General features: G+C 54.7%; 1 protein-coding gene across 3 annotated transcripts; it reads left to right on the top strand.

Annotated features, from left to right (window-relative positions):
* The first annotated feature begins 50 nt into the window (after positions 1 to 50).
* PPP1R18 (protein phosphatase 1 regulatory subunit 18) lies at positions 51 to 8733 on the top strand. 3 transcript variants are annotated; one of them, XM_032338072.1, is made up of 4 exons: positions 51 to 494; positions 1329 to 3186; positions 7320 to 7530; positions 8384 to 8733. In XM_032338072.1, exons 2-4 carry the CDS (start codon positions 1570 to 1572, stop codon positions 8401 to 8403), a joined length of 1848 nt encoding a protein of 615 aa, XP_032193963.1. In that variant the 5' UTR covers positions 51 to 494; positions 1329 to 1569; the 3' UTR covers positions 8404 to 8733. The 3 variants fall into 3 exon arrangements, with proteins under 3 accessions (XP_032193963.1, XP_032193964.1, XP_032193962.1); XM_032338073.1 differs by having other exon boundaries at positions 1542 to 3186; XM_032338071.1 differs by lacking the exon at positions 51 to 494 and having other exon boundaries at positions 716 to 3186.
* Positions 8734 to 10660: the final 1927 nt, after the last annotated feature.

Here is a 10660-nt window from a genome sequence, read left to right on the forward strand (position 1 = left end):
GGGCGGGTCCGGCTGTAGCAGCTGCTGCTTCCTCTCCAAGTCCCTCGAGGGGCCTGAGTCACGGGCGGCTGCCTTGGGTCGGCGAGCTCGGGGCGAGGGTCTGGACACCTGGGTTCTCCGGGGCTACCGAGAGGGAGAGGGGCGTGGTCCATGGGGACAGAAATTCAGGGCCAGGGATTGCGGCGGGAAAAGAGTCCGCGAGCCTAGTCCCACGCGAGGTCTCCGGAGCGAGGCTCCGCCCCTCGGGCCCCGCCCGCGCCCCCTTCCCACTCCGCATTGTCCTCAGACAAAGCGGTCGCCGCCCCCTGCCCGGCCCCCAGGTCTCTGTCTCGGTCCCTCCTCCTCGACTCCCCTCTTTCCCTCCTCCTCTCCTTCCCTCCTCCCCTCCCTCCTGTCTCCGGATCTCTCTCGGTCCCACTCTCCTCCTCTTCCTCTCTCCTCCCTCCGGACGCCAGGCTCCTCCGCACCCCCTCCCCTGGGAGCCCCGACGGCTTGTGAGTTGACTGAGGGGCTTCAGACTTGGGGAGGGGGTGTCTCCTGTCTCCCGTCCCCGGTCCGGACCTAGGGCTGTCTCCTCTTTGTGACGGGATTGCCTGTCCGAGCGGTCCGAGCTGGGTGGGAATGGCCGGCTATGTCAGGGCTCCCCGAGAGCAGAGACTCAGGCATAGGACTGGCAGGCTCGGATGAGCAGAGCCGTGGAGAGGGTACTCTGCACGCCAGGGTCTCGGGCTCGGCGGGTGGGAGAGGCAGGTGGTGGTGACGGGACCGGGTGGGGGTGGACGCCAGGGTTCTGGGAACGTGCTGGCAGCCCAGACACCCGGGTTCCGAAAGTCCCCAAGGGAGGGTATTTCCCCCGAGCTGCCTGGGGGCGGAGTGCAGGGTGGCGGCTGGGGGGCCAGAGAGGCGTGGCCGGAGTCGAGCTGGGAGGGGAGCCGGGACCTCCCAGGCCCGCGCTGAGACGCGCCCGGCGGCTCCCGCGGAGCTCCATTTCCCCTCTGCCCCCTGATTCCCCCGCTCCCCTAGACTTCTCCACTCCCCGCCCCTCCTCACCGCTCCGACACCCCCTCAAGTCCCACCACCCCCTCTCGGGCGGGATTCCCTGATCTCCCTTCCCACTCTAACCGCCTCGGGGTAACGGTGGGGAAGCCTCGCCTGAACCCTAACACCCCCCATCCCTCCCGGCCTCTCTTTTCTCTCTCTTCTCTCATAACGACTTTTTCCGCCCTTCTCTTCTCTCACATCCTCGGGACTGTCTCTGATACCATTAATCCTGTGCTGCCAAATCTGACTCCTGCGGCTTTGCCCTGAATCTCTCTTCTTCCTCTCAGGGCCACGACCCCACCCCCACTTGGCCCCCAGCTTTTTCACTTTTGTTTTCTCCTTTCTTTGCCCTCCATCTTCTCACTCTTTCCCTCTGTCTTTACCCTCAGCTCCTGTGCCTATCTCTGTGTCCCACCTCTCCCCCCTCTACTTCCTCTCCCCCCACCCCCAGTTTCACCTCTGGGCCTCTGGAGCCTCTCTTTCCTGTTCTCTAGCCCCAGCACTCCCTACCCTCACCTCAGCGCGACCATGGCCACCATCCCAGACTGGAAGCTACAGCTGCTAGCCCGCCGACGGCAGGAGGAGGCAGCCCTTCGTGGCCGGGAGAAGGCAGAGCGGGAGCGTCTGTCCCAGATGCCAGCCTGGAAGCGGGGACTCCTGGAGCGTCGCCGAGCCAAGCTTGGTCTGTCTCCTGGAGAACCTAGCCCTGCACCTGGGACTACAGAGGCTGGACCTCCAGACTCAGATGAGTCGGCTGTCCTCCTGGAGGCCATTGGGCCAGTGCACCAGAACCGATTCATTCGGCAGGAGCGCCAGCAGCAGCAGCAACAGCAGCGGAATGAAGAGTTACTTGCAGAGAGAAGGCCTGGGCCTTTGGAGGCCCGAGATCGGAGACCCAGCCCTGGGGAGATGCGGGATCAGAGCCCCAAGGGAAGAGAGTCAAAAGAAGAGCGGCTCAGTCCCAGGGAGGCCAGAGAGAGGAGGCTGGGGATAGGGGGAGCCCGAGAGTTGAGCCCCAGGCCTTTAGAGGCTTGGGACTGGAGGCAGAGCCCTGGAGAGGCTGGAGACAGGAGCTCCAGACTGTCAGAGGCCCGGAAATGGAGGCTGAGCCCCGGAGAAACTCCAGAGTGGAGTCTGAGACTGGCAGAGCCTGGAGAACAAAGCCCCAGGAGAAAAGAGGTGGTGGAAAGTAGACTGAGCCCTGCAGAGTCTGACAACCAGAAGTTGGGGCTGACAGAGTCGCATAAATGGAGGCCTGACTCTGGAGAGTCTCAGGAACAGAGTTTGGTACAACTGGAGGCATCAGAGTGGAGGCTGAGCTCAGAAGAAGAAAGAAAAGACTGTTCGGAGGAATGCGGGAGAAAAGAAGAGAGACCAGTTCCAAGGCTGGCCTCAGAAGAGATTACAGAGCTGTCAGAGATCCTGACAAGGGAGGCTCCAGACAGCAGCTCCAGAGAAGTGGAGGCAGGAGAGCAAAGGCCCACCCCTGTGGAGGATGGTGAGAGGAGCCTGAGGCTGACAGAAGGATGGAAATGGACCCTGAACTCTGGAAAGGCTCGAGAATGGACACCCAGGGACACAGAGGCTCAAACTCAGAAACCAGTCCCCCCAGAGTCTGCTGAGAAGTATTTGGGGCCTCTTGGTACTGAGGCTGGAGAAGGGGAGGCTGAGAAGGAGAAGGCGGGGGCTCAGGGCAGGCCTCTGAGAACCCTGCAGAACTACAGCTCTGTGCCCTCCCCCTTCCCACCAGAGGACGCTGGGACTGGAGGCTCTAGAAGGCAGGAAGAGGAAGCAGTGGATCTCCGGCCCCCACCAGCTGCCCCTCTGTCTCCCCCACCCCCAGCCCCACCTGCCCCCCAGCCCCCTGGGGATCCCCTCATGAACCGTCTGTTCTATGGGGTGAAGGCAGGGCCAGGGGTGGGGGCCCCTCGCCGCAGTGGACACACCTTCACAGTCAACCCCCGGCGGTCCGTACCCCCTGCAGCCCCCACCATTCCTGCCACCCCAGCCACAGCTGATGCGGCAGTCCCTGGAGCTGGGAAGAAGCGGTACCCGACTGCCGAGGAGATCTTGGTTCTGGGGGGCTACCTCCGCCTCAGCCGCAGCTGCCTTGTCAAGGGGTCCCCTGAAAGGCACCACAAACAGGTAGGGAGCAGCCAAGTCAGACTTCTCAGAAGCCCGCTCCTCAGTTCTCTCTGGCCTTTCTTTTTTTATATCCCCGTATTCTTGTCCTCGTCTATTCTTTCTTGTGAATTCCTGCCACCACCCTTCCTCCTCTATACACACCCTTCTTTCTTGTAGAGCTCATTTTCCATTCATTTCCAAGCCCAAGGATCCTGCCCCAAATCAAGTGCTGTCCCTGGGTGTGTCTCACAGGGTGTGCCCAGGCTGCTCACTTGTCATTCCTTCAGGCTCTGGGTCCTTCCTCCCCACCGCCTCAGCTCCCCCTCTTCCCCCGCAGTCCCATTTCTTCCCTTCCTTTCCTCTGAGTCTGTGACCGAATCTAGCCCTTCTGGTGGGAGACCTGAACCAAGGCTACAGCCTACAATCTGTGAGAGCAGGGTTTTCAGTTGAAAGCACATACAGCCTTCCAGTGGAGTGAATGTTGGGCAGGAACCCGGCAGAGGCACAAGGGGTGGCTTTGGGGTAGGGAGAAATGGCAGGGAGAAGCGAGTGGAGAAGGGTCTCAGTCCCAAGGCAAAGAGGGGAGAGCTGAACAAGGGGACATCCTAGGATGGGGGCAGAGGAATGGAATAGGGCTGGAGGGCAGAGAAAAGACTTCTGAACCCCGAGTCAGCTCCATGGGAGAGGCGCACACAGAGGCCATTTGAAGTGGGTGACCTCAGGGTTGCACACCCTCAGCTGGGCCACTGCTTTAGACAGTGCTCCCTTCTCTCTTGGGACAAGAAAAGCCTTCTCTTCTTCCAAAATCCGCCCCCCCCAACTCCTCACTCCCCTTCTTCCTTCCTCCCTGGGCTTCCCCTTCCTCCTTAGGACTGCCTCAGCAGTTGGTTTTCCCCATTTTCCCCTCTCTTCCTGCTGCCCTGGTCTCTCCCTCCCTTTGGGGTAGCAAAAGAGAGAAGTGAATTTGGAGGCACTGTGCTGAGAGCAAGGAATACAATGGGAGTTGGGGACAGGGGTGGGGGCTGAGGCCAGCAAAGGGTCAGAGGTTAAAACTGGAAAAAGGACAAGGTGCAGGAAGTGGGAGCAGCTAGGCTTCTTGCCCTGGCTTCAGCCCAACCCCTTCCTTACACACCAACCAGTTAGCAGCTTGCAAATCTCTAAGGAGAGAGAGGTCCCTGCAAGGGACAGGGAAGCCCTTCCTAGTCTCCAGTCCTCATCTCACCTGACATCCTCAGATTTGGTTTTCTTGTGTGTCCCCTGTCAGTGGGAAACCACAGGGACCAGAGACCTAGATTGAGCTTTCAGGTCACTTGATTCCCCCAATTCATCTTCATGTGGAGCTCAGGCTCCCACACCTGAGCTGTGGTACCTGAGTCTGTCCTGAGCACTCTGACTGCTACCAGCCCCTTTCCCTTTGGGCTGGGCAGATGAGAGGAGGTAGGTCAGGAACTGCCAGCATGAGGTGTTCAGACAAGTCACTTCCTACTGAGGTTGGCCTGTGCCTTTGGGGAGGAAGAGCAGAGGGAGGCATGAAGTTTGGGGCCCAAAGCTGGGGCCCATATGAGTGCAGGGCAGGACCTTTCATAGTGACCCTACCTAGGTCAGGGAGTAGGGGAGCCGGAAGCAGATCACCCAAACAGGAAGCCTGGGGTGGGGGCCGGAAGGCTGGTATGGCTGAGTGGGGAACCGCTGGGCCCTGGGCCTGCCAGAACCGCTCAGGATGTGGTGAGAGAATAAGGAAGCCCTGGCTGCTCTCGGGGTGGGGGTGGGGAGAAGCAGCACAGAGTTTTCTAGACCCAGACACCTCCCCCTCCACCCTGTCTCAGGCCTCCTTCCCTCTCTGCACCCTGCTCAGCAGGGACTAGCATGCCTTGTCCCAGCTCTGACCCAACCCACTTGCTGGGAGACCACAGGACTGCCCTCCCCCATAACTTCTGTTGGCAAGCTAAAGCCATCAAACATATCCTTGCCACGGGAGAGAAATCCCAGCCCTGCCCTGTGGCTGGTGCCCTTCCCTAAAGGCCCAGAGATGGGCTCCTCCCCTCTCTGGCCCCCTTAAGACTTTATATAGCTGATGGGAGAGGAGCAAGTGAGTCACACCCCTCTGTTTCCTCCCACCCCCACCCCACCCCCAACTCCCATGCAGGCTGTGCATTCCTGAGAAGTCCAGTCAGAAGTTGGGGTGCGGGGTGAGGGGTGGAGGGGGCTCAGAAGAGAAGCAGGGTTAGGGAAGAAAGACAAACATGACTGATAGCAAATAAAATGAATCCTTTTTCAGAGTGGATAATAAATTGTAGAGCTTGTTATCCCAAAGGGGATGTGAAAAGAAAACAAATGGGTCCCCAGAAGTCTGAATAAATCTGTCAGTAACAGAACCAGAAGCGGTCCCTTTTGAACAGCTGGAATGTAAGGGATCTGGCTGCTGTCACTCATCTCTACCAGCAGTTCCACAGACAGTGTGCCTCCCACATTGTTCCCCAGTGTTGATTCTCTGTGGGGACCACTGTCTGAGATCTGGACCAACCCTTCCTTACTCCCTGTAGCAACTTTCATGCTCTTATGGACAGCAGACAAAAGATCACAAATAAGTAAATTCTCTGGTACATTAGAAGGTGGTAGGTAAATGATTAAGGCGGGGGTGGGGGTGGGGGTGGTTAGAACAGGGAAAGTGGAACCTTGAGGGCCAGAAAGTTGGGGGAGTGAATATGAACTTCAAATAGGGTGACGGAGACAGGGAGCCACAGGGATATTTGGGGAAAGAGCGTTCCCGGTAGAAGGAATAGCCAATGCAAAGGCCCCAGAATGAGAGTGTCCTTGGTGGGCTTGACGAGGGTGGCCAGAGTGGGAGCAGATGCCTGAGAGGTGAGGTGGGATGTGACACAGTGGAAATACCCTGTGCGCCTTAGGCTCTAACTTTTCCTCCGTGTGAGATGAGCCAGTGCATGGTTTGGAGCCAAGGAGGCGGAGTTCCAGCTTCCCTTGGGGACCCAGGTTTCGCATTCCTTACAGCCTTTAGCATCCACCTGTCCAGCCACCCCCCCCCCCCCCCCGCCCACCCCAGCTGCTCTCTTCTCACATCCCAGCCCATGTGGAGACACAAGGAAGCAGAGCCCAAGGCCCGAGTTTCCCAAACAGGTGCCTGGAAAGACCTGAGTAGATCATCTGGACCTTTCCAAGTAATTCACAGGGAATCCTCCTGTTTGTCTCCTTAATTGCTTCGGCTCCCAGAGGTAATCCCACTCTGCTCCTGCGCCCTGAGCTTCTTAAAAGGGCAAAGGGGAAGGGTAGAAAGGCGCTGAGAACAGCTGGGCCTCGCCTGCTCTTGAGACAGTGTGTTTGTGGATTTTCTGCTCTCTCCAGGTCCCCTCTGGCCTTTTGCCTCTGTCTCTGCTTGCCTTTCCTGGTGCATTCTCCACTGCAACCTGTGTTTGCATGGACTTTCCTCTTTGCCCTTCCTTGTCACCCCGCCTAGCTGTACCTTTCAGGGACTTAAGGGCCCATCTCCCCTGGGTGTTAGGGGAGAGTCTGGTTTCCTCTGGGCCTTTTGGTAGATCTCTTCTTCCCTCCCAGGCCCCAGCCCCACTTTGTTGTTGGTCCACTCCAGCTACAGGAGAAGAGTGAGGGGAGCAGGAGGGCACCGGTGTCAGAGTCCGGGGTTTCCCCAGGAACTTCAAGGAGCTGGGGTGTGGAAACTAATGGCTTGGCTTGGCTTTTGCCTGGGACTGCCTCCAGCCAGCTACTTCCTGCCAGGTCAAACTTCCCTCCTCCTCCAGGAAGCCTTCCTGGTTCCCCTCAGGATGCCCAAAGAGTCAGTTCTGATTACAGGAGTTATCTCCATATATTTTCAATTCTTTTTATCCTTCCACCACCCGCAGTCTAAAGAGTTGGGACCCAAGTCCTGTATTAATCACTTCTGCCACCTCTGCCCCAGCTCAAGCCAAAGTCTGATGTTTTGGAAATAAGATAGAAGAAGGAAATTATGGGATTAGAAAGCCTGTATCAAAAGGAAAACTGGACCCCTGGAACCTCGGGCAAAGTCAGTAGGGTGCCCAAATCCAGCTCCCCCCCCCTCCCTTGCATTTGCTCCCCTGGGCGCCTCCCCGTACTAAATTCTGGGCCTCCCCGCAACCGCACCCCGTTCTCTCCCACTTCAGCTCAAGATCTCCTTCAGCGAGACAGCATTGGAGACCACGTACCAATACCCCTCCGAGAGTTCGGTGCTGGAGGAGCTGGGCCCGGAGCCTGAGACTCCCAGTGCTTCTAGCCCCGCAGCGGCACAACCCGACGACGAGGAGGATGAGGAGGAGCTGCTGCTGCTCCAGCGGGAACTCCAGGGCGGGCTGCGCACCAAGGCGCTGATCGTGGGTGAGCTGAGGCTCCGCCTGTCCGAGGGCACCCCCTGGTGCTCAGAATGGGCACTGCGGTCCGGGACGGAAAGGGAGGAATTAATGTTGGCGCTTCGAAGAGGCTTGACGGGATCTCTAGCCCCACCCACTCCTTTACAAATGGGGAAATCGAGGTCTTGGGAAGTGAGATGCACAGGGGCTCTCCAGATTTCAAAACTAGGAATCTTTCTGAGCGCAGTAGTGTGGTTAAAAATACAGGGTGTGGGGGCGCCTGGGTGGCTCAGTGGGTTAAGCCGCTGCCTTCGGCTCAGGTCATGATCTCAGGGTCCTGGGATCGAGTCCCGCATCGGGCTCTCTGCTCAGCAGGGAGCCTGCTTCCCTCTCTCTCTCTCTCTGCCTGCCTCTCCGACTACTTGTGATTTCTCTCTGTCAAATAAATAAATAAAATCTTTAAAAAAAAAAAATACAGGGTGTGGATCAGACAGGCCTGCTTTCGAATTCCATCTTGTCTCTTACCTGTGGTGTATGTAACCTCCAGGAAATCACCTAACCTCTGGCCTCCGTTTATTAATTCTGAAATGCGTTTGATAATAACCACCTCCTGGGGTTTCCAGGAGGAATTTTTATGAAGCATCTTGGAACTCTGGCTGGACATCAAATTACTTCGCCCTATCTGGGGTTATTGTGTGATTAAAAGAGTTGTGAGAATGCCTGACACAGAATGCAAGTCACATGAGTGATGGCTGCTGTTACTGTAGTAGCAAACACTTGGCTTGGAGGATATTATAAGCCTTACGTTCAGTGTAGAGGGTAAGTGGGGAAGGTAGGAGGCCCTCACTCATTCCCTACTATTATTGCTTCCTCTCCCACAGATGAGTCCTGTCGGAGGTGACCTTCTTTCAACATAGAGTCTATACCCTGGTTTCCCGGAACTGAAGATTCTGGAGCCCAGAAGACTGAGAATAGAGAGACCCTGAAAATGAGCTTGGCAGGGAAGGGCAACCGACATCTTCCAACTTGCTTTCCTCATCCTGTTTTTGGGGGCAGAGCTAGTCTCCCAGTTTCCACCCTCACCAAAGGTCCCTGGTTTGAGTGTGTCAGACGTGCTGATGGCATCCTAGATGATTCAAACGTGAGCATCAAGTCCTGAGGAGGATCACAGCACTCACTGGGGCTGGAGGTGGAGTACCTCCTCCACCTCCATGGGTGGGTTACCCTCTCCCTTCAGCTTCCTTGACTCCCAACCATTCCCTGGGGGCTCTTAGAATTCACTCTTCCTGGGCAGCCTGCCCCCACTCCATTTACAAGCCCCTCTCCTTCCTATTCTGTAGGCTACTGCCCTTTTGTTTATACCTCCTGCCTCCTCTCTTGACCACCAGCCTGGTTTACAAACCCCATTAGCTCCCAGCCCCACCTGTCAAAGTCCCAGGTTTACAACAACACCTACTTGTTGAGTCCATGTGGAACCCTCTCCCTTGTCCCTGGCGCTTGCCTCATTGGGGGTGTGGCTTCCTCCACTTTTGCTCAGTATTACTGTACCTTAGTTTTCCCCAAGAAGGAAGGCTGGGGATCTTAGACCTGTACCCCCCATCTAATTATTTAATTCTGTTCCTTCCAGTGGTCCACAACTGAATTGAATTGCAAGGGTGAGGGGCGACTAATAAGGCACCTCTTCCCCATTTCTCCTTCCTTATCAACTGCCTGTTTTGTTTGTTTGTTTTTTAAGTTTTCCTTAATAAAATGGAGTTCTCTCCAACTCTCCTGCTGCTTTTCCTTCTTTAGAAAAAAAGTGTGGGTGGGGGAGGCTGTCTGTTCCTCATTCCAAGTCTCTCCCGTCTTCCCACTGGCCATGAAGAGGTAGTGGCCATGGCTGCGGGAGGGAAAAATGGGGATGAAACAGGAACTCAGCATTGACATGAAGAAAGGGCTCGGGAGAGCCCCATACCTGTTCCTCAAAGGACTGGCAGGAAAAGGACTGGTTTGAGGAAGGGTAGGAGGAATCCACTAAGCTGGAAGTGCCACAAGAGCAGACTATTTCAGCGGGGTTTAATGAGGCATCCCCATGCCTTGCAAAATTACTCCTAGTGCACTTGCAGAGTTATTACCAGAATGAATGACTGAACAAATATATGAATAGATGAAAAAAGCTAAAATACTGGAAGCAGAGGACACTCTGAATTGAAGGATTCTAGTATTTAGAAGGCTGCTAGAAGCAGCCAGCTTACACTAACTAGTGTATAACAATCGCTAATCTAGGGGCATTTACTCCAAGACTCAAGACCATAAATAATAAGTCTAAAACTGCTGCAAAATATAGTGTATGTAGAGAAGGGCAGTTTCCTGAAAAACAGTCTCTGAAAGACCATGGGTTTTATATTTCTCAAGGTTTAATTAAAAACCATTGATAATTCAAGGCTTTGTTGCCCAACTATAGTTCACTGGGAGATTTCCCATTTCAAAGAATTTCTTTCTTCTACAAATGTGGCAGATCTATAGTTCACTTATCAGGGTTTTGTTTGTTTGTTTGTTTGTTTGTTTTGTTTTTTCCCAGTTTGCTAGGGTAGTAAAGACAAGTTTGAGTAGTTATAATCCTACCACTACAGGAATTTTCTCAGCTTAGTCAGAGGAGACTCCCTTTTACTAAATATAAAATAAGTAAGACAAATTATTTTTAAACATATACGGAAGTCTTTAATTTACTAGCAAAGGAACAATGAAGGTGTTAAAACAATGAGCCAGTTTAGAGAGGGTATGAGTATGAAAGGAAACAATGCTTACATTAGTAGCTAATTAGGTAAAGATCCTAATCAGTTACCACCCAGGAAACCAGAGAGGCAGAAAGCTCTGAGATGCCAGGGCTGCCCACAGTCCATCTCAGAAACAGAAAACAATGCATCTAAGAAGTAAATGCTAAGGACTCAATGCTATGGCTGTTGGAATAGCAATATTTATTTCCCAACAGTAAGTGTCTGGTAAGTCCAATTACTCATAGAAGTATGAAGCGGGGTCAAACCAACATCAGATAAGCAGAGAGTAAGGTAACAAGCTCTGCTTATTTTTGAATAAGCATCACCAGTGAATTAATCAAGCTGTTAGCAAAAACACAGAACATAGTTTACATGTTCCTTAGTTTGGAGGGGTTTTCCTTA

This window comes from Mustela erminea, chromosome 4 (assembly GCF_009829155.1).
Source record: "Mustela erminea isolate mMusErm1 chromosome 4, mMusErm1.Pri, whole genome shotgun sequence".
Classification (NCBI taxonomy): Eukaryota; Metazoa; Chordata; class Mammalia; order Carnivora; family Mustelidae; genus Mustela; species Mustela erminea.